Genomic DNA, 24,431 nt, shown 5'->3' with positions numbered 1-24,431 from the left:
CCAACCATAACAATGATTCCAAACTGCACTCACCATTCTGTAAGTGAAGAGCCCATGGGATAAAGATTCATCATCCTCCTTGCAAAAGGGACATTTACCATCCATCTCCGATGTCAGCAAATTTATCTTCCTCAAATTATCCGCAGTAGGCATTCTGTTTCTGAACACCCTCCAAATAAATATGTTGATCTTTGATGGAACATTGATTCTCCAAATCTCTTGAAAATCGACATCAAAATAGTTGCCAAAAATCTTGCCATGCAAATGCAAATATGTTGCCTTCCCTGAAAATTCCCCATTCATGCTCCCCTTCCACCTCCGCACATCAGATTCTTCTTTTTGTAATATAACCCTCCTAAGTTCACCACCTAACCCTTCGGGTATGTTTGGATTGATGGCAAGGGGTGGAATGGACCTAAAGTCCATTCTTTGGATTATAAAATAAAGAATGGAACATAATGGGAAGTGATAGAGTTCATTCCATTTTATTCCATCAATTTTAAGACTCTTTTCTTATCCCTCAAATCGGGGTACACTTGATGAAAAGGTTTCTCTCATTCTCTATTTAATAATAATTTGTCATTTTATTCCTTTTACCTAAACAGAATATAAATAGAACAAAGATGTGGATGAGTTGTGGCTTTTGTGGCAAAGAAAAGGATGATATGCATAGTTAGGTGGTGATGGGATTCGATGGTCTCGGAAGTGAAAATTACAATTTTGATCATGACTCAAATGATGATCTGACTCTATTAATGACAAATTGATTCTATGTGGTTTTTTGTCTAAGGCTAACACATGGAAGAGGTTTATGGTGAGTGTGGCACAACAAAAATTGTGATTAGACTTCAATTGTGGCACAGTGACTAGTGAATGCGAGGGTTTAAACTTAAAAGGGATAAAGGGTGGATGGCAAATGCTCTTATGAAATTGATGTTGGATAACATTTTCTACAAAGGCCAATCTCGTAGGCTTGAACTGTTATGGATTTTATATTTCTTAGATAAGGGTGATATAGAAACATAAAAGTAATAATTTATTCCATTTCATTTTTTTTCCAAACAATAAAATGATATTTTTAATCCATTTCATTCCAATCTATTCTATTCCATTATGTTTTGGTCCATTCCGCTCCTTCCCTCTCCCATACAGAACACTCTGTTCTCCACTCAAGCCTCCAACCCCACTCATCTCTCTCCCATTCTCCCATATTTCCAATGAATTCATCTTTTTTGAAGGAAATTAAGAAATAATCTTGGGTACTTGCCAAAAATTGTTCCCTACCCAATAAATCCTCCCAAAATTTAATTTTATCTCGTCTGCCCACTTTCCACTCCAACAATTTGAGTACATATTCATCAATCATCATATCGTTGATTAAGTAAATTCCTGAAAGTATTATAAGTAAGTGCTGTACAAATATTTTTCTTCTCCTCCTCTCTGTCCTTTTCCTCCCTCCCAATTCATCCAAAAAGGGATAGACATTTACCATTTTTATTATATGTATTATTCTCGTAACATTATTATTTTTTCTTTTTATTTATTAACTGCAGTATGTCATTCTTCTTTACACACGTTTCTTGCTCTTTCTATCATTCTATGTATCTCATTTTTAATATGCATAAAATGCAGTTCACAAACATTTAACCGACAATTACTTTCCTTTGGCCTTTATAAATAGGTGATAGAGTATTGATTGCGACTATGGGAGTCTTTAGAAGAAGATATGATAAGGTGCTCAAGCTTCAGTGGACACCAACCAACCACTAACAAAACCAAACTTCCCATCATCGAAGAACTTGATTACCCATCCCTTCCTTCCATCATCCCTTCCCCTTAAACCACATAGCCCTCTTCTAATCCCTTCTCACAAACTCAAAAAACCCTTACACTCATTTCCCTTAATGGATTCGAGTACAACAACCTCCACAGACAGTGAAGTAGCCTATGACATCCCACCCATCCTCAAAGTCTACAAAAACGGTCGCATAGAGAGGCTAGAAGGCGTCGAGGTTGCTCCTCCGGGTCTCGATCCTGAAACCAACGTGGAATCGAAAGACATCGTAATCTCCGAAAAAGACGGCTTATCCGCCAGGCTTTACATTCCCAAAACCACTTACGCGCCGCAGCAAAAGCTTCCTCTTTTAGTTTACTTCCATGGCGGCGCCTTCATAATCGAAACACCGTTTTCTCCGAACTACCACAACCTCCTCAACAACATTGTTTCAAAGGCTAATGTGATTGGTGTTTCCGTACACTACAGGAGGGCACCGGAGCACCCGGTTCCCGTCGCCCACGAAGATTCGTGGAGTGCCCTCAAATGGGTCGCTTCTCACGTGGGCGAAAACGGTGTTGAAGAGTGGCTGAAGAACCATGCAGATTTTGAAAAAGTGTTCTTCGCCGGCGACAGCGCCGGCGCCAACATTGCGAGCTATTTGGGCATTCGGGTCGGGTTAGAAGGGTTACCCGGGTTGAAGCTCGAAGGGGTTGTTTTGGTGCATCCTTATTTCTGGGGTACGGAGCCGCTCGAGTGTGAGGTGGAGCAGGCTGAAGGCGCTGCCAAGGTGCACCAGCTGTGGCGGTTTACGTGCCCCACCACAACGGGATCCGACGACCCGATTATCAACCCGGGTCAGGATCCGAATCTGGGCAAGCTGGCCTCTGGGAGAGTGCTTGTTTTTGTGGCGGAGAAGGATTTGCTGAAGGGCAGAGGTTTGTACTATAAGGAGTTGCTTGAGAAGAGTGACTGGTCTGGAGTTGTGGATGTGGTTGAGACTAAGGACGAGGGTCACGTCTTTCATATGTTGGATCCGAACTGTGAAAATGCTAAGGCTTTGCTTAACCAGATTGTTTCATTTATCAAACAGGATTGAACGTTGTTATGTGTGTGCTCTCTGTCTTTTTTATGTGTTTTAATTATCCTTTTTAGTTGTCAATGTAATTGTGTATGCATTCTATCTTGTATCGTATGATCGTATCAATCAAGTTAAAGAAAAGTTGAGTATTTAGTTGATTGGAAGTGTGATTGAGAGTCATGTGTGCATTGTTATCATATGTTTACCTCCACTGTTATTATCATATATACGCTGCCAATTCAAAAGTATAAATTTATATACTGTAATGCTATTTAGTAGTAGCACTTAATACGTGGAAATCCTTACAAAATTAAGTATGAACCAGTAGGATACTAATAAAGGATGATCTAGGTATGTTTAAACTCATTATAATTAAGGATCTAAGTTTTAATTAATTCCTCTTATGTAAGTACGTATCTTCTTGATGAGATATAAGGATTTTGTTGAAGAGTGATCTATCAATTATAACCAATTTAATATAAATTGAAGATTAATAAAGTCATTGATTGAAAATATAATCATTTAAAGCCTTTAAAATAGCAATAACAAATTATAAAAGCAAAAATAATATTAATAAATAAATAATACTTAAATATTTTGTCTATACAAAAATAATAATACAATTATTTGCACCATGCAAATTATAAATAAAAGAAATAAAATATTTATCTGAAAAAGAAAATATCATTATTTTTACAATAAAATTATAAAAACAAAATAAACTATTATCAAAAATAAAAAATAACATTGAATACTATTTTTTTCAAAATGAAATTCCATCAAAGAAAAATGATCACCTGACTTTGAAATAGCAAAAAATTAAGGATATACACATAAGTTCGTCTCCCTCGGTCATTATAGTATTAACTATTGTTAATGTGATATAAGTCTTCTAGGAAGCTTATAATAAGATCTTTGGACTAGCTTATAAATTATAATATTTTAACTAGTTCTAAACATCACATTGATTTCTAACTAATCAATGTGTTGCTGGACATGTTATGTTATATATATATATACTTAAAAAATAGTACAATATTTTTTTTAATTCAATTGTTATTAAAGACTGGTAAATTAAAAGTTGATGGTTTTATTTATATTCTTTAAAATTAATTTTTTAATAAACTTATATGATTTAAAATTATTAATTACTATTTAAATAAATTTTAATAATAGTACCGTAACAACGGATGAAGTAGCGGTGACAATTGACAATTGTCCGGTGAGAAGAGTGATAAAATAAGTAAAATGAATTTTAAATTAACAAAAAACTTCAAATAAATTAATGAGATTAAAACTAAAAAAAATAACTTACAACTTAAAAGCTAGCTTATTTTTATAAGCTAATAAATGTATTTACGAGTTACATCAACTTATAAAAATAAGCTATAAATTTTTAAAATAATATGCCAAATACATTAAATAGTTTGTTTGGTATATTGGCGAATGCTAAGTTCTATATACGGTAACATTTAGAGAGAAAGAAAATTATATATATCACTTATGATAAAAATAAAAAAAATAAAAAATTGTTATTATATTATTTAATATTACGAGATATTTATATTTCTCGACCCATCACACATTTCTCTTTCCCCTTAATATATATAGTGGAAAAAAAAAAGCACTGAGAAAATTGTTAGACGACAATATGATAAGGTGCTCAAGCTTGGGTGCACACCATCCATTGACACTCAAATACCTTAACATCCCAAAAAAGTCAAACCTCCCATTCGTGAATTTGACCAGCAATTCCTTCCTTCTTCCATCTCTTCCCCCTAAAGCACACAACAACCCTCTTCAAATCCCTTCACAGAAGCTTGCAAAACCCTTAAACTCTACACCACCCTCATCGATCATGGCTTCAACTACCACAGAAGACGACAGCGAAGTAACCTACGACCTTTCCCCGGTCCTCAAAGTCTACAAAAGCGGTCGCATAGAGAGGCTTGCTGGCACAGCGGTTCTTCCTGCGGGCCTCGACCCCGAAACCAACGTGGAATCGAAAGACATCGTAATCTCCGAAGAAAACGGAATATACGCGCGGCTTTTCGTTCCCAAAAGAACCACCTTTTCCCCGCCGCCGCAGCAAAAGCTCCCTCTCCTTGTTTACACCCACGGCGGCGCCTTCTGCATCGAAACCCCGTTTTCTCCGAACTACCACAACCTCCTCAACAAGGTTGTTTCCAAGGCTAATGTTGTCGCTGTCTCCGTCCACTACCGGCGGGCACCGGAGCACCCGGTTCCCACCGGCCACGAAGATTCGTGGATTGCACTCAAATGGGTGGCTTCTCACGTGGGTGGAAACGGCGTTGATGAGTGGCTGAACGAACACGTAGATTTTGAGAAAGTGTTCCTCGCCGGTGACAGCGCCGGCGCCAACATTGCGAGCTATTTGGGTATTCGGGTTGGAACAGAAGGGTTGCTTGGTGTGAAGCTTGAAGGGGTTGTTTTGGTGCATCCCTTTTTCTGGGGAGAGGAACCGTTTGGGTGTGAAGCAAACAGGCCTGAACAAGCGAAGAAGATACACGATTTGTGGCGGTTTGCGTGCCCTAGTGAGAGTGGATCCGATGACCCGATTATTAACCCGAGTAAGGATCCGAAGCTGGGGAAGTTAGCTTGTGAAAGATTGCTTCTTTGTGTTGCGGAGAAGGATTTGGTGAGGGACAGGGGTTTGTACTATAAGGAGTTGCTTGAGAAGAATGGGTGGTCTGGTGTTGCGGAAGTGGTGGAGACGAAGGATGAGGACCATGTTTTTCATTTGTTCAAACCGAATTGTGAGAATGCTCAGGTTTTGATCGACCAGATTGTTTCCTTTCTCAAACAGGATTGAACATTATTATGTGTGTATGCTTTATTTTGTTTGTGTTTAAATTGTCCTTTTTAGTTCTCAGTTGTATGATAGTTTATGCATTCTACCTTTTATATATTATATATTGTATCCTATTAAAGAAAAAAATATTTAACTATTTTTTTTTGTCTTGAATTTACCCCTCCAAATGTGAGGATGTTTCTGCAGAAGAATCACTTCTAGTTCCCTGTTGCTGTTAGTCTATTACTGGGTGAGTTTCATGAATACAGGAAGACTAGTAGTATTTAATCAGGAAATTTGATTCATTTGTATGTAACTATGATGAATCAATGACGGAATTATTAAGCCGTGGAGCATAAAAATAAAAGGTAGAAATGAATATAAGAAAAGGCTGAAAGCTTTTGGGAGTAGGCACATGTAGTAAAGCGTGTCTAACTCGAAGTCATATCAGAATTTTTGTTGGCGTTTTGCTAGAACCGTGGAGTGCAATAAACAAGATTGAAGGTAACAGGATAATTATGAGGCTCACTTTAATTACTCTGAAAGAATGGCTAAATAAGTGTACCCAAAAATAAAGGACCCATATATCATTGTATAGTCGTATACATGGATCTTACATTATTGTTCTCACTTCTCATTTGATTCCAATGTCATAGATCGGTCTTTATCGTGGGACAGTAGGAGGAATAGTCATGTAGTTGAGAATGCTTCAACGTTCATTTTCATGTGTCTGTCCTTAGTTTACTCCCCAACAAGTTAAAAATCTCCTCGCTAACCTTGCGTGTTGTATTTGCTAAAGTAAATAGAAAAAATGGAGAGTAAGAGAGAAAAGTTATTCATATATATCAATACTCAATCAGTTTCAGATGGGAAAACAAGACAATGACATGCTAGTGTGGAATTCGTTTAAAATTAGGAGAGGATTACTACATAGTCTCTGTCGTAATCATCACTCAGTTTAGATACGTTTCGAACTCAAAATACCTCAACTATAACAAAGTAAATTTGGAGAAATTATGAACCATTTTCTCCCATTTGGGCCATACGGTGATTGGTTTAGCGGTTGCGGGTCTTGGGCCTTATAAATATGAACCGAGACAAACCTTATGGCTTGATACAAATTTCTGAGTTAAGAATTTTCAAAATACCTTTTTTATATATTTAAATTGAACTGATTCTACAAACATGCGTTGAGCCATTTATTCTTCTAGTTAAGATACATTTATAACTAGCTCAAAGCTTAAATTTTCATTTGCTCATAATAGCACAAAGTGACATAACTAATCAAATTTGAAATTAATGAAAATTTGAAAACTATACTTTAACATATATATATCGGGGATGGCTTAATTTTTTTTTTTTTTATCGGGGATCAATGATGTCATCAAAATAAAGTTTTATTGGTATTTAGAATGGTTCCTAAATATTTATGATACATTTTCTTCATCTCTAAACACATAACACTAAAAATAGAATAAGTGATCACATAGAACTTAAGAAAACTACACCAGTTTTCAAAAAATAAATGAAAAACTAAAAAGAAAAAAAAATGTAAAACCTGATATATTTTCTACTTTTAAAAACTAAATTAAATAACGGTTTTAAAAAATATTTTTAAATAAAAAATTATTTTAATAGTGATTAGTCCACTTTTTATTTGTAGTTAGGACAAATATGAATAACACATTATAAATTTCCCTCCTCAGATGAGGTCATAACAGGTCGGACTTTTTCCACATAATTATTTGAGCCGTTTTTTTATATAAAATTGGAGCCATTTAATTACAAACTTACAACGATATTTCATATTATTCTGATTTGAAATAACTAAAAAGTTATATAATTGTATTATTTTGTCTTACATTTGACATGGACAAGATGATAATAAGATAAGGTGTTTAAAACTATAAGTATTATTCAGACTCCTCCTTACTTCGTGAGGCTATGGGTCTGCCGCCGCTGACTCGTAAGCAAGCATTTATAATTGTAACAGTTATTTTTTTAGCATGAATATGTTAACAACCCGCACCTCCATGTTTTTCTGATAATATTTAGTTATAGTTTGTTAACACATTCATATTATAAAAATAAGAGTGTACATTTGCACATCTCACAACTATTCATTAATGTTCACATTCTTATTTTTTTAATATAAGTATATTAACAAAATATAAGTATATTAACAAACTTTAAACCTTATGTATTTTAAGATATTTTTTAATTATAATTTAATACAAAGATGTTAAATGGATATATAACATGTTAACAAAATTCATATATATATATATATATATATATATATATATATATATATTCCTTTTTCCTTTTCTTTGAGATCCTTTTCTACACAATCAAAGTCACCCATAATACACTACTTCTCTACATTAATTACTTGCATCCTTTGTCATTTTCAACTCCTCCCACAATTTTCTTTTATGGTTCATGTCACAAGGACAATAGAGATTTAACGAAGTGGAGCTAGGAGAAAACAAATTGATTTTCACTACAAAAAAAATGTCGCCTAGCCGAAAGGCACGGGAGGCCCATCCCCAACGTGTCAGATTGTGTCCTAAAGGATTGGGCAATATTGTCTTTCCAACGAGGTGGGGGCTTTGTAGTTTCAAATTAAACGAATAACGATTCCAAAGTTTTAATTTGTTTTTGACAGTTAAATGGTTAAGAATGCAGAACGCAAAAATAAAAAAAATAAAAAATGTATACTTTAGTTTAATTCATGAATGGGGCAGTTTCAAATTTGAGAATATGTTGTGTTGTTACCATATACGTGAATGTGAACTCATATAAAATACTACTAGCAGAACCCTATGCACTGAATAAGGAGAAAATTTATAAACAGCGATGACTGATGAGTAGCTGTGTGCACCAGTAACTTATCAGTGTAGTAAGCCAATGCTGCATCACCATCAGTAACTGCATGGAACCATCAGAGTCATCGTAGCCATGTACGAACACTTCCGAGTGACATGTAATATTTATATGAATCAGGTAACAGGTGATGCCATAAATATACGGAACAACACATAAGGGTAGTAGATCAAATTTGAATAACATATGTGTTTAATATTGAATCACTGTACTATTAATCTTCTTTTTTTTTTCACTCCACCCTTCAAATTAACTTCTTTTTCTGATGCATGGCAGAAGTAGTTTATATATATATATATATATATATATATATATATATATATATATATATATATATATATATATATATATATATAAATTCTTATTTATATAATTTTTAAGGTAATTATTATAACATTTAACAAATTAACCATACAAGAAAAATTTATGGTTTCTTTTACACTGTGCATGTATATACTATTTACACTATGGATGTGTACACAAAATTTTATGATAATGACGGTGATAGACATATAAACTCTAGCTAGGATAATTCTATAATCTCAGCTATATTTTTTTTTCAAATGTTTCCTATTGTACCTGTATCTCAAACACATGAGGCACAATATCTACAGCTATCTTTTCCCAATTTAGAAACAAAACACAACTAATAATTTGGGTACATCATACGGTAGAATAACAATTCCCCTTTGATTAATTACTTACAACAAAAGACAAAAGGCGGAGGAATCCAACACTTGAAAATTACTTCCTTTGCTATTAATAATAGGGTACACGATAGTGAGTTAAAATACTATAATATAATGAAACATATCAATCCCTCTCCAAATAAAATCCTGTAACAGTCCTTGAATTGGAGAAAGATAAATTTTCACTAACTTAGAAAAGGGGCAGAAGATTAAGAAATACTAGACTGAAGTAAATAATGACAATGATCGAAAAGTGAATCAAAAGCTTGCTATTCTGTCGTCCTTTTGAATGTTTTGATACATGTAAATATGCAATGTGGGAACCTCCAATATAGAGCTTGTTACTGTGAGGACATGCATGAGGATTGTGGAATCATCGTTTGTCTTTTTCTTTAACACTTTTTTTTGGCTCTTTTGTCCTCAACACTGGAAGTAGTAATGCCAGCCAGCCACCAACGTGGTTTGCGTGTTTGCCCATTTTTTGTTCATTGGCCCCTTTAATTTACCTTCAACTACTTTAGGAGATGGATATTCATTCATGCAATGCAAGTACAAAAGCACAAAGCCCCAACACTCCTCATTAGTCTTCAAATCCTCTATAGTACCACCTTTTTTTCTTTTTGTGAAAAATTTAGGTGAGTTAGATATCTAAGCTTACTAAAATCATGACGAACATTTATAAAAATACTTACAAATCTTCACTAATAAGATCCTCACATTGCAACAGAATTCAAATCATTTTTCTTATGGGATATAAATCTTATCCTTATCGACCTTTGTTGACTATACCACCTCAATTTTGAAACATCATTGGCCTTGATATTTGCATTGCAATATTGTTCTTTAGGCTTGGGTTGTCCATGGACATAATGATATATAACTACACAAATTGAATCCAAATTGATATCCTCTCCTGGTATATAGCATGATAGTCTCCGTGCAAAAAACAAACCAAATGATGGTACGGTGTAATAAATAGCAGTTAACGCTTATGATGTGTTAGATCAAAGTCCTTCATTTCATTAGACACTGCAATATATAAGCCAAATGAATATGATACCCATTCACATCACTGTTACTATCCACCCCTTTCATTGGAAGCAGTGTCCATCTATTGTTCCCACTATCTGTAACATACTGCATATCTACTTTCTGTAAACAATAAGCTTACAATTTAATCATTAGCAGGGTACTTTCTCTGCTTCTTTTCCTTTCTTTCCTTTTTCCTATCTGTCTCTGTATTGTTTGGATTAAAGCACAGATAGTTTTTTTTTTTCCTTAGCAATAGTGCTTCGGGCACAATTTTAGGCTTTCAGCTTTACATTACTTCACTGTTGGCTGCAAAACTAGAGTCTGCATATTTAAAATAATGTAATTTATAATAAAAACAATATAAATATAAAATGTTGTGCAAGTAGTAATTTCCTGAATGTTTGCACAGAACATTTGTTTCTCTGAAAATATATAATTTGAATGTGTTAATTTGTATAGACCTCGGTTGAGACCATAGACAACAAATGATAGTTATGAACTATTTAATAATTTCTTCCATACAAGATTAAGAAATGCAATCAACATAGTGTGAATTTATAATGAAACCATATTTCGCCTACCAATAATAGAAAATTCGGAATAAAATTCAAATCATAACTAGTTTAAGTGAGAAACTCATCCAATGCATCATCAATTCTTATTTGCAAAATCAAACAAGTAATACGACAAAAAAAAAAAGATCTACAATGAAAAAAGTATTGTAAAAACTTAAAAGGAGAATATAGTATTATTTATGTAGAGAAGTAGTATAATTAGTTTTGATGAGTGTTACCTTACTAATTCATAAACTTTATTGCATGCATATCATCATGTACATAATTTACCTTCCACCAAAAGTAACGGAAGCAAAGGTACTTACGTTACCTACCCTTATTTACCACCATGAATTTTTCCGTTTGAGTCCATCTACTTTCTGCCAGTAATAAAGCTGTTCCAAAATATAAGCTGCCACACTTCTTGAGATTAAAGCTGATTGAAAGCTTTCTCAGGGAAACCTAAAACTTATCCAAATTTTCTTCCACTTTAAACTACATGCAATTAATAAGGAGGCGTGACTAACTTACCTGCACAAGTTGGAATGAGTGATATATCTTGATCAAGTACTCAGCAACGGTCTTTTCCAATTTCTAATAATAGAGTCACAGCCAGTGGTCCATTCCAATGTTGTGATGTACATGGGCATAAAACAGTAGTGCTCAATTTAATATACAAGATTTGAATCTGAACCTAGAATCCCAAGTGTTGATGTAGTCCCCACTAACAATTTAATCTTTAATATTCAGATAAAAGCTAATAGTCGGAGCCATGCATGGTCCTATAATTTTTGCTCAGTGTGTGCAAATATGGCAGTCCAAATGGGAGGGGGAAAGAAGAGAAAGAAAGCTTGAAAGTGGAATGCCAACGCAGAGAAGCCTATGAGGGGATTAGCTACAAAAAATACAAGGTCAAAATAAAATGAATTAAATCTCACATGCGGTTTATGTATTGAAGATAGAAATAGTTCACGATAATTATGGAAATTTAAAAACGTGCATTCAACTAGAGAAACCTTATTTTTTCGATTTCATCCTAAATCCAAATCTTAATCAACTTAAAATTTTAAACCACAAAATCACAAATTTAGAAATTAAAATTATTAACTTAAAATCAACAAATTTCTTAACCGATTAATTTCAAATTCAAATCCTCATTAGTCCAAACCAATTTATGCACTTGAAAACATAAGAGTCAGAAAAACAACAGCAACCAAACCAAACAAAAGAAAAGAAAAAAATGGAACATCTTCAATCAATGGATGGTTGTTGTCGGTTACCCAGGTAGGAGTGGAGTTGAAGAAGCCTTATCATGAGTCATAGAGAGGGGGAAGAACCACTAAGTTTCCGTGATTTCCTTGATCATTTTCATGAGAGACAGTTGAAGAAGACTTGACTATTAATACATTTATATATTTATGGGATAAATTGATCATTTTCATGGTTCATAAATGAAATTGCCAGTGACAAAATCCAAGGAATAAAGTAAACATTTATATTTTTAAAGTATTTCATTTTTTAGATTTATCAATGAAAACATATTTTTGGTGATTTGGTCTTGAATTTTTGTTTTGTATTGATTGATATATTCTGAATATTTTTCATTAAGTTAGCATTAATTCCTTTTAAGTATGAGATATGAGTTGTTATAAATTTTGATATTTATCTTTTAAGTCTTACGGATTAAAAAATAATTAACACCTTTGAGTTACTCAAGTCTATCTAAGAAGTTTATATCTTTTAGAAAATAATTTTTTTATATTTATTTTTTAAGAGAAGACACTGTGCACGCTATCTTTCTTTCATGCGCGTCTGTCCTTCATCCTAAATAGTCATGTTGATAAAATAAATTAATTCATTTAAAGGGTTCACTTCTAACAAATACTCTATCATATTTGTTTCAAAAAAGTGAGTGATGTTATCTTAATTTCTTTTGTGTGACATCCTTCGTGCTAAAATAGCACTATCGTGTTATCAGAAAGAAAAAAAATAGCACTTTCCATAAAATAAATTAACCAAGAATATCAAGAAGTTTCTGTATTTCAATTTTTTTTTGTCAATTATTATATTCATATGCATTGTACATCCCCAAAATGAATTTCTTCGAGGTCACCTGCTAAAGAGATAGATGGCATATACTGTTGATGATCCTACATACGTGACATATGCCTAATACAACAACTGACATGTAAATATCTAGTTGCCGGGGAGAGATGGAAACAGAATTAGGTATGGAGGAAAAAAAAAACTGACATGTAGCACACATTAATCGGAATCGAATTAAATCAATAAATTAATTGCTTATTTAAATTAACTTAAATTTAGTTATAAATATAGTTGCTTATTTTTATTAACTTCATCGGGCTTTTTTCTTTCACCTTCCATCTTGATTTTAATCGCGATTCTATGATTAATTAATTGAATATCAATAGTTGTTAAAAACGCACATATACTTCAATTTCCACATCAAATATTGGATAAATGCATATATAAGTTACTGAAAATAGCTTCGAAACAGTGACAGATCACACTCATTCATATATGATATATGTGTAACCAAAACATATGCCAAGTGCCAAAAGAGAACTTTTAAGAATATATATATATATATATATATATATATATATATATATATAGTGAAGAATTCAGATTAAATTTTATCTGAGTTTAGTTGATAAAAGAAAAATGGTTTAAATATGTTTTTTTATTTATGAAAAATAGGTCATTTTTAATTTACTACTACAAGTTCACTTTTGGTCAATTACGTATCTCTGAAAAAAATTATGTTTCAACGTAATATTTATCATTAGTCTAATTTTGTTAAGTGATGTGATAAAGTGATAGACACACTGTCACGTCATCAGACTTAATTACTAATGTGTATCCAAGGCTTAATTACTAATACGTATCCAAAATTTTTTCGTCATTAACGCCTAATCACTCTCTCTTTCCCCTCTTCTTCTTCTTCCTTGTGTGTTGCAGTTGTAGTAATTACCCAAATCAATATTCATACTCACTTCTCCTTCTTCCTAGGCCTTACCCATGGATTCTCTTCCCAAATTGCGCCACCCTTCTCCATTTCCCACTCCCATATCCCCTTCCCTCTTTATCGCCACCCCATTTTCCTTCGTTGTCATTTAGGTTATCCTTCATTAGAACTTCTTCCTCCTCCTCACAAAACAACCTCGCATTTTGTACCCCAAGAAAGACACCTCCTTTCTCTCCTCAAAACCACCTGCATCGTCATCGCCGATATTGCCTTCTTCTTCATGCGCTTCCACCACACGCTCGCCATCATCGTTGCCTAGCTCACTTCCTCGTCGTGGAAACTGACACCTCCTTCACCAAGGAGGAAGCCGGGAGGATTCTCAAAGAGTGTCTCAGCACCAACCCGTGTGATACTGACGCGCTCCACACACTCATGGAGGTCAAAATCAAACCACGTAAGATGGACGAAGTGTTCGGGGTTTTGGACCGTCTGATTGAGCTCGAACCGGAGAAGTAAGAGTGGTCCACAACTCTTGTACCAATCCTGGCAATAAGCTTGTTCATGGAGAAACAGAAGAAGGAGAATTAATTTTTTTTAAATAATGCAATACTGATGTATTAGTGATTAGACTTGATGACGTGACACTTCATCTACTACATCGTCATTTAACAAGATGAAATTAACGATATGTATTATTTGAAACATAAAAAGTTTTCAAGTATGTAATTGACCAAAAATGAATTTGAGGTAATAATCTAAAAATGACTTATTTTTCAAATATGAAAAATATATTTAACTAAAGAGAATATACGAACATTATAAATAAAACGCAACAATACACTTTACACATGAAATCTACACAAGTATATTGACATTGAAATAAACTATCTATCCTCAATCAAGCATAACGATCAAAATATTTTTTATATCGACTTTATTTTCACTTTTACCATATTTTTTCGTTTTCTTTCTACCAAATCATCAAGTTTATGCTTAATTAAGCTATATTTGGAATTTTTCAGTTTTAAAATTGAAATACTTCACGTGAAACAAACTATTAATAAAGAGAAAAATAATTATGCACTCATGATGTAAAAGATTAGACACTATCATTCAATTACAATCAATTATATATAATAAGATTATTGATTTTTATGATAATTATCTTAAAATTTATATTAATAATAATTTATAATTAGATAACGACAAAATCGTGTAAGCTACTAAGCAGTCTAGGCATTGGCCTTAGGCCTCGTAATTTTATCAATTATTAGTCTACACTTGATATAACTCATAATAGCTATTGTTCTTGACATTAATTATTATTAGCCTTAGTGTTGTGATTATTTTAATGCTGAAATAAATTAAGAAAATCAAAAGTTATTTTAATATACCTATAATATTACAAAGAAAATCAAAAGTTATTTTAATGTACCTACATTATTGCAATCAATCGAATACAATTAATTTATCTGTTTAAGTAAAATCATTATGCAATCAAAAGCTATTTTATTTTAATGTGCCTGTAAAATCAAAAACTTCTTTTTTTTCATTTTTCTTATTTTTTATTTACTTTGAAAAGTTATTTTATTTGAATACTTATTATTGCCTTTTATTTTATATATTATATTTTGTAGTAATAAAAAATGTCAACTAAAAAATTATGAATTTGGTCTTAAAAAATAAAGATTTTTTTTAAATATTGATCCAGTCTTAATTTTTACTATTTGTAAAAAAATACAAAAATCAGTTCAATTAATGAAAAAATATAAATCAATTACATCTAAAAAAATTGAATATACTAATATTCCTAGAAAGTTGCAAAATTATACTATTAATATAAAAAACAATAATTTATATTATGTCTCTATAAAAAATTTACCTAAAATCCTAAATTTTCTAGACACAATTCTAAATAATGGTGTAAAATTATTTTACACATCATCATTAAACTCATTTATAAATACTATCAACGTATAATTTATTAGTCATGAAACATATATATATATATATATATATATATATATATATATATATATATATATATATATATATATATATATATATATATATATATATATATATATATATATATATATATACATGATTCATAAACTAAATAATTCTAAAACAAATTTATTCGTAAATATTAGAATTCATTTATAATCTGGATAAGTTACTCGATTTTAAAGCTTAAAGATTCCAAACGTTAGGGGTAAATTAAGTCTCCATAAAAACTATTCTGAAACGGAATTATAATTCGCTTTTATCACATGACAGTTGAAATTCAATAAAATTCACCCTAAACTTTATTTATAACTTAGCTTATTGTAATTTTAATTGTGTATTAATTATCACATTATTTATCTTTTAATGATTCTCGTAAGATTTTATGATATTTATCTTTTTATCATTTGATGATATATACAATGTGTTGTAAAAAGAATTTATTAAAAAATATTTTCATTGATAAAGTTTTAAATATATATTCAGTACGTCTTCTTTATTTTTTATTGATAAATGGTTTTCATAAAATTTTAGATTTTAACCTTATTGCCGTATACCAAGGAAAAAAAATTCTAAATAAAAAAAATGAATAACACCTATATCATTACATATATAAGAAAACACCTATATCACATTTCGTTATGTGTTTATTTTATATTAGCAAATCCATTTTAACTCAGCCAATAAGCGTTGTTGGATCTTATTTTAATCATCCAGTTAAAAACCTTTTTGAATTCATTGTACTTATACTCTGCATGGTGAAAGTAAGATCTAGTTTAAATAGGTATCTCCATAAATATTTTTGGAAAAGAAAATAAGAAAAAAAATCTTATAAATTAAAATTAGGTTATAGGAGAATGTTTAAATTAAATAGATCCAAAAAGAAAAAAAAACTGATTTTAACCTAGGATAGAGTTAATGGAAGAATTCTATTTTATTTTTTTATAAATATATATGAAAAAGTTCGTCAAAGATTCCAAATAGAACCTACATAATTTGTTTATATAAAAAGCAAAAAGAACTTTATCTTTTTTAATAAAAAAAAATAATGGGGGAGAAAAAGCTCAAACAAAAATTGACCCTTGTAAAGGTATAGTGCATACATAGAAGGAAGCGTCTCACATGGGATGTTGCAAATCGGCATAGGAACAGCTAACAGCTTCGCATTTTCATCGTGTCGATATTTGCCCTAGCTTGGCCCCACCGGTGACGGAAAAAAAAACCTTTAATTCTATAATTTCAATATGTGAGTGATTGATTTATTTGTAAAAAATAATTCAACGAGCAAACTTATTTGTAAAAAAAAGAAAAGAAGGTATTTTTATTTACTGATTTCAAATTATTCTGTAATTTTGGTCATAAAAATCTAAAACTGAACATAAGTTTATTATTATTTAGAAGAGAGAAGAAGAGGCTAAAAGGGAGAGTAGCAGTAGCAATGATCGTAACGATGTCGTTTAGCGGGTACTGTAGCTGGAGAAAGACAAGAGGGACCATCCACGAATCGATTCACTGCGCTCAGTAAATATTCCTCTGCGATCACTCTCTTTTTAAGCTCCCTCCACCTCTCTCCCTAAGCCTAGCCCATCTCAAAATAGAAACACAACACAACACAACACAGAGAATGGGTGAGTGTAAACGCTGCTCTCTCACAATTGCCGCCATAGAACAACCTTCTTCAAGCCAACATTCCATTTCCAAGAAAAGAAAAACCACCGCTTCCTTCCAGTTACGCTCTTCCGATACGCAGTTTCCCGACACTATCGTCTCGCCGGAAGCTTCCGTCAGTTCTACCGGCACGGTTGTTTCCGGCGATTTTTGCTCCGATCGCTCTTGCTGCAGCTCCAGCCACTTTAAGGACCTCCACTCCGTGCCGTCAGATCTGCAGGTTCGCTCCTCGAAATTCTGAATTATTATTATGAATTGTTAATTTACTTTCGTAATTTTCCGAGTTATAACCTGTCCAAATTTTCCTGTGTTTAATTTCTTTATATCTATTTATTTATTGATATTCCTCGCCGATTAATGCAGACCAAGGGTTTCCAAACGGTAGAGGACTCAACCAACCGCTACTTCAAGCCGTTCAGGTTTTTATTCTACTTATTTTTTGTTCGAGTTCTTTCTCATGTACGCGCACACGATCAATCTTCTAACGAAACGTTGCCACCGAAACACTGCGTATACATACATTTATTTTATTTTATTTTATTTATTTATTTGCTTCGGTTTTGGTTGTTCAGTTTGTTGAGTGAGTTTTCTGGAGACTCGGAGGAATCGGCGAAGTCTTCCGCGGCAGTGCGGAAATTGAAGACGCCACCACAAGCAGAGATCGAAGAGTTTTTCGCGATGGCGGAAAAGTACGAGCGAAAACGGTTCACAGAGAAGTAAGTAGTGTAGTGTATATAGTTGATGGCAACATTAAGCTAAGAGTGTTTTATTTTAATTTTTTATTTCGCGCGACACAGAATAAGGAATGTGAGCCAGCTCACACTCAAGCGGTGCCAGAAATCGAACCCTAACTGACTAACAACTTTCCCTTGCGTGCAGGTACAACTTTGATATTGTTAGAGATTTGCCGTTGGAGGGTCGCTACCAGTGGGTTCGTTTACATTGAATGCCTTCAATGAAAGAGAGAGAGAGAGAGAGAGAGTTTGCATTTTTTAGTTTTAGAGAGAGAAATGGAGGTTGATGAGTTTGTAGTGTTTAGTCATTTGAGTACACTGGTAAGGAAGCTAACCTGACACGAGGTAAAACGAAAACGAGCGTGCAACTTTTTCTGGTTGCTTTGAAAAAGACGGTGGTGGTGGTGGGTTGGTTTACGTATAGCTAACTGTTTTCTCTTTCTCTTTATGTTGGATACAACAAGCTAGCTTTTTCTGCAATCTCTGCACTCTGATAGAAGTAGTAGAACCTTCTTTGTGAGGTGATGAAGAAAAACAAAAAACAAAATTGGGTTTTGTGGGAAATATACAAAGAACACAAGAATTTCCGCTATGAATATTGGTGATCTAAAATATGTTAATGTAATTGAGAGTTTGAGACCGTCTCCTTCAGTGTTTCCAGAACAATAAGGGGGTTCAGCTAATTCATGCGGCTGTTTTTTTTTAAAAAATAATTATTCATTATCAGAAGAATTCATGGATAGAAGAATATTAATTGTTATTTGGTTACTAATTTTCTATGAAAAGTGTCTTTTCTTCGACCTTCCCCTCTTGCCTGCATGTTTCCTTTTCAGCTTTCCGTAGCTTCATTCAATTACCTTTTTTTATGTCTGGCATTCTTTTTTCCTTTAGGCCATTTGGAATATCCTCTCCATCCCAAGCTATGATTCCCCTATTTGGTGTGGGGACCACGTGTGGGTACTTAACAAATCTGCATAAACTAATTAATTAAAGTCTTCTTCATTTCATACGCGGGTTGATGATTAAAGAAGGTATACACTATATATGATTAGCATTACCAACATGCACAAAATTAACAACCACATACAATGACAACCGAACCTACAACCTACACCATTTAATATAGAAAAAAAAATAAAAAGGAGTAATGGCTCTACAAACCCATGGACCTACCCTACATGCCTATATTTATGGATTTGCTCGGTTAATAATGGAAACCATGTTCTCCTTCTCATTGTTTTCTTATAATCACTTTTTTAAAATGAATATAAGAGAATCTGGTCCATTTTGCAAGTGTTATTGTCTTTTTGGGGTAGATCCTTCAATTATTGAAGTTGCTAAATATGTTTTTCATCATTTAAAGAAGATCAAAAGTGCCGAGGAGCCATTGCATGGCTTTAAATTGAAAGTGAACGCTTAACGGTTCACATGATCACAATCGTCGTCATAGTGTATCAATGAAGCAAACTGGCAATTGCTACTGGCTGCATATACTATACATATCTCCTAGCTTAATTGAGCAAATAGGCAAAAAGGAAAGTAGCTTTTAATCTCAATTTTGTATGTTTCCTTTTCTCTTTGGCATCTGGCTTAACGGTTGTTCAGTAAAGGATACATGGACGTGACATAATATTCGTTATGAATCACAGAGAAGCAAGAATTAATATGAGAAAGCCTTCGTGAGTCATGACACTGACAGAGTGAATTGTCAAAAAAAAAAAAAATGTTACATGAAAATCTATTGGACTATTAATTTAATACCCAGATAAAAGGAAGAACAAATATAAACATAATAATATTTATGATATGATAAAAAAATTAAAGAAATATTTAAAATAATAAATGTTTGTGTAATGTGATTTTTATCAAATACCAAAAGGCATGGGGTCCATTGCTCCCTCCCATGTACAATGTCATCATTACACACGTGTCCAAAATGGCACTACCATCACCATTATCCATGTTATCATGGATCCAAATGTGCACTTTCCAGCCTTCGAGTGTCCATCTTCCTTTTTTCAAATATGATGGAACCAAAAAACGATATAAGATAAATGATGAAGGTAGAAGACTTGCACGTGGTGTGGTGCATTAATATCGCCAGGTTTAATTTGCTTCGGATCTGGTGCCGTTTTAAAAATAGAGAATGAACACCACGCAAGAGAGATATGCAGGATTTTTAACGTGCAATGTTAAATTACGAGAGAGAAAAAAAAATTGTAACAAAATTTATTATCATTTGTCCGGTCAGGTATGTTTATTTTTTCCTCTTATATACTAGTCCATATATTTAATTTAATCATTATTTTTTTTAGTATTTTACATGTATAAATTGTTTTTTTAAAGAGTATGTCGTGAAGTTTTAAATAACAAAGATGCATAGTCCAAATCACATAACGTTGAAAGCATTTTATTTTTATTTTTATTTTTATAATTTTATACTTTAACACTATAAGTGTCAAAATTAAATGTGTAATTATGTAAATAGCAAAATGCTTACGGGATGTTAACTAATTCAAACTTTATTTATCTTCCTTTTATAGTGTTTTTTATAATATGGCATTGCTATTTTGTTAAATATATTCAGAAGATTATAAACGTTGTCGAGAATAGTAAGGCAATCTGAAGGATAAGAAAGAAAATGCAAGGTACATCGGATCTTAGCAGCGCAGATGGTGGGAGTGGAATGTTGCTTATTTAATGAAAGGTAGACAAATACTATTGGTGTCTGATTTTCATGTAATTAGTCGTAATTTTTTAAAACGATTTGATTAATTAGGTTTTAATTGCATTTTTTGTTCTCTTACGTACAATTATCATTTTACAAATTTGGCCCTTTTATTAATTAATTTCCTACTATTTTAATTGTATAATTTAGTTTATTTATTAATTAAATATATAATATTTAACACAAATATTGACATAGTAGTGTAGTAAAATGTTATGTTAGTTTGAACAGAATCATGCCTAGAAATTTCGAAGCCTTTGACAAAATTTATATTCAAAGTTAAATTTAATATAACTTGTCAATTCTTATGTTATTTTTTTATCGATTACAAAATTTATTGATAAAAAATTTTATAATTATTTTTTTTTAACATTTCAGTGTTAATATATGACATGGAAAATTCGTTCATTTAGTATATTCTTTAACATAGGATTATATATAGAGAGAGAGCACATCAAAAGAAATTTGAAAAAAATAGATGATATATCTTTAAGAAATTAGAGACCATACAATTTCTTTTCTTTTCTTTTTTTAAAAAAAGAAAGAAAAAATGGATAAAATATACAAAATACAAAGGATGAAAACAAGAGAACTATCAATGTTATATATACCAGCAAAAATACAAATGTTATCGTGCTTGTGTGTTTACATTTTTATTATATTATTATTATTTAAAAAATTTGATATATATTTACCACTTTAATAGATTAATGATGAATTTCATGAGGATTGAGTTCTTTTGCATGGTGTGTTACTTTTTTACCATTTTAGTGGGTTATGTAATTACAAAATTTAAAAATTAGTGTGTTACTTCCTTGGTTACTTTTTATCTTGAGAGGAAGTTTAATTAAGTGATATATATTTTTTATGGTAAATAATCACTTTTGTCTCTAAATGTGTAAGTCGTTAATAAATGTATTTTTGAAAGATGAAAATACAAACTTTAGTCCTTGAAAGTTTAAGAAGTGCGATAAATATATCCGGTCGTTAACTTTCGTTCGTCACCATTAATAAAATAACTTATGTTAAACAGAGAAACGAATTTGTCATTGAAATAATTGTCAACATAGTCATCTCTAATTGCCAGCATAGAGACATATTTGTCTTATAATATTTTTTTTTTTACTTTTCGTCCTCCCACTCCACGGACAAATGCAAAATTTAATTCTTGAAAGTGTAAAAAGTGTAACAAATATATTCGAACATTAATAATAGACTCTGACTAATTATTATAATTTTGAAAATTTTATAATAATTGCAACAAAATTTTGGGAGAGTTATATCACACCAATAAGTGTCTGTTTCCGTTATATAATTTTTAAACTTCATTAACGATTAAGACATGCATAAAATATTACTAATAGAAGTGAATTTTTGTTGCTTTGGCGAATTCTTCTTACTTTTTTCAACTACAAAAAAAAAATTAATCATTTGATTGTTAACTCTTGAATAAATGTTATCAATATAAAAAAAAAAGAAATTTTAGTCTAAAACGATAAGAAAATCATTGTTTCTGTTTAATTAAATATTATTTATTTAATTTTTTTTATAAATATTTCATAATAAAATATGAATGTTTATTAATATATGCGATGATATCAAATTATAATAAAAATTTGTTGATTTTTAAATTATTTTTTAAATCATGTACAATTATTTAAATCATAACCTTAAAAAAAATCATTCCAAAGGAGGTGAGTGTTTTTTACAAATTAAAAGCGTCATTGTAATTGCAATTTTTCCTAAAAATTATTCATGGATCTAATTTAACTATAATGCTTTACAATAAGTATTTTTTTTTTACTTGAACCTTTTCATCAAACATGAGAATGTAAAAAATTATTTATAGGTTATAATATGAGTATTCTTTTTTCTTTTAGACTCAATTTAATTTACGAGTTTGTTAAAAAAAATTGTCACAATCATTATAAATTTTTTCAAATTATAATGATTAATCACAACCTACTCTGAACGTTTGGATATATTTGTTGTATTTTTTACACTTTTGGAGACTAAACATCTTTGAATGACGCATTTATTAGCGGAGTGAGAAGACGAAAAGTAAAAAAAATAGTATATGACAAATATGCCCCTATGGTGGAAATTAGAAATGACCACGTTGATAATCGTTAAACAAAAGTTAACAGCCGAATATATTTGTTCCACTTTTTAGACTTTCAGGAATTAAATTTTGTATTTTCATCTTTCAGGAATGCATTTGTCGGTGAATTACACATTTAAGGACAAAAGTGATTATTTATCTTATTTTTTATATTAATAGCAGAGACATTGGTGCTCTCGTTATATATATGCTATTAATATAATTATAATATAAAGTAGTTTGAAAATGCATTCTAGAGTAAGTAAATAAATAAAAGCATATGAAGAAGATAATTAAAAAGTTTATAAAATATAAGAGGTTTTTTATTTATCTTGTATCTTTTAATTTTTCTTTTTAGATTAAAGAGTTTTTTGTCAACACAACACCATACATCTTTTTACCATCATGGAATATTAGAAAATTATATATTTTTATGACTTCTTTTGCCTAAAGACATAAAAATGAAAATAAAATTTTAAAAAAAACTTATAACATGTAAATGAGATAAAGAAAAAATCATTTAATATAAAATGATTGACATTATATAGGAAATTATTGATCAATTTGTTCAAAGAATTTGACTGAAATGAAAAACACGAAAACAATTAATTGATAACGATTTTTTTTTCTAAATAAGAAAAAAAGGAGAAGAAGATCAAGAAAAAAACTTTAAATGCTTTGATGCAAGATAATAACATAATACTACCCGCATTATAACCATATTTTTCCTCTGTTGTATGTTAATTTCATCCTTACAAATGTAATAAAAAATAAATTTATATTGAAAAAATTATACATGAAAAATAAAATTAAAGAAGAAGAGAAAAAAAAGTAAATAGAAAAAAATTACATATAAAAACTTGAAGTAATAAACGAAATTATAAAATGAAAATATGATATTGAATTTAAGTGTTGTTATTAGAAGGTCCATTATTGGCACCAAGTTAGCAGCAGGGGAGAAGAATCAGATTTGAGAAGGCATGGCTGAAGGAAGAAGATAAGAAGACAAAGATGACAGAACCATGAAGCGCCTTCTTCACATGACAAACTGTCTCTTACTCACCATTGGCACCTCCGCTGGCTCCCTCGTCATGCGTCTCTACTTCCTCCACGGCGGCCACCGCGTCTGGCTCTCCAGCTTCCTCAAAACCGCCGGCTTCCCCCTCGCCGTCTCCTACCTCCGCCACCGGAACCGCCAACCAAAATTAATCTCAATGAAGCCCTCTGTCCTCGCCGCCTCCGCCTTCGTCGGAATCTTCACCGGCCTCGACGACTACCTCTACGCCTACGGCGTGGCGCGACTTCCGGTCTCCACTTCCGCCCTCATCTTCGCAACGCAACTCGGCTTCACCGCGTTCCTTCAAGTGAAGCAATGA

At 31.8% G+C, this 24,431-nt stretch overlaps 4 protein-coding genes across 4 annotated transcripts; all 4 read left to right on the top strand.

Moving 5' to 3' along the window:
• The first annotated feature begins 1,693 nt into the window (after positions 1-1,693).
• Positions 1,694-3,013, top strand: LOC100801271 (probable carboxylesterase 2). Its single transcript, XM_041006711.1, has one exon. It carries the CDS (start codon positions 1,905-1,907, stop codon positions 2,871-2,873), a length of 969 nt encoding a protein of 322 aa, XP_040862645.1. The 5' UTR covers positions 1,694-1,904; the 3' UTR covers positions 2,874-3,013.
• Positions 3,014-4,455: 1,442 nt separating this feature from the next.
• Positions 4,456-5,787, top strand: LOC100800733 (probable carboxylesterase 2). The gene has a single exon (XM_003518803.5). The coding sequence runs from the start codon at positions 4,507-4,509 to the stop codon at positions 5,686-5,688; it is 1,182 nt and encodes a 393-aa protein (XP_003518851.1). The 5' UTR covers positions 4,456-4,506; the 3' UTR covers positions 5,689-5,787.
• An 11,616-nt stretch (positions 5,788-17,403) lies between these two features.
• Positions 17,404-18,706, top strand: LOC100306496 (uncharacterized). The gene is made up of 4 exons (NM_001248949.2): positions 17,404-17,712; positions 17,856-17,911; positions 18,065-18,208; positions 18,372-18,706. Exons 1-4 carry the CDS (start codon positions 17,449-17,451, stop codon positions 18,436-18,438), a joined length of 531 nt encoding a protein of 176 aa, NP_001235878.1. The 5' UTR covers positions 17,404-17,448; the 3' UTR covers positions 18,439-18,706.
• Positions 18,707-24,077: 5,371 nt separating this feature from the next.
• LOC102659920 (purine permease 1-like) lies at positions 24,078-24,431 on the top strand. The gene has a single exon (XM_006575796.1). It carries the CDS (start codon positions 24,078-24,080, stop codon positions 24,429-24,431), a length of 354 nt encoding a protein of 117 aa, XP_006575859.1.

The sequence above is a fragment of the Glycine max genome, chromosome 2 (assembly GCF_000004515.6).
Source record: "Glycine max cultivar Williams 82 chromosome 2, Glycine_max_v4.0, whole genome shotgun sequence".
Classification (NCBI taxonomy): Eukaryota; Viridiplantae; Streptophyta; class Magnoliopsida; order Fabales; family Fabaceae; genus Glycine; species Glycine max.
Note: the sequence above shows the minus strand (reverse complement) of the source record. Positions and strands in the feature narration are given on the sequence as shown.

Excerpts from the sequence above, each read along its gene's own strand:
- LOC100801271 (XM_041006711.1), top strand. The coding sequence starts at position 1,905 with ATGGATTCGAGTACAACAACCTCCACAGACAGTGAAGTAGCCTATGAC.
- LOC100800733 (XM_003518803.5), top strand. The coding sequence starts at position 4,507 with ATGATAAGGTGCTCAAGCTTGGGTGCACACCATCCATTGACACTCAAA.
- LOC100306496 (NM_001248949.2), top strand. The coding sequence starts at position 17,449 with ATGGGTGAGTGTAAACGCTGCTCTCTCACAATTGCCGCCATAGAACAA. Across the intron at positions 17,713-17,855 it reads CCGTGCCGTCAGATCTGCAG|ACCAAGGGTTTCCAAACGGT; the intron begins GTTCGCTCCTCG and ends CGATTAATGCAG. Across the intron at positions 17,912-18,064 it reads CGCTACTTCAAGCCGTTCAG|TTTGTTGAGTGAGTTTTCTG; the intron begins GTTTTTATTCTA and ends TTGGTTGTTCAG.
- LOC102659920 (XM_006575796.1), top strand. The coding sequence starts at position 24,078 with ATGAAGCGCCTTCTTCACATGACAAACTGTCTCTTACTCACCATTGGC.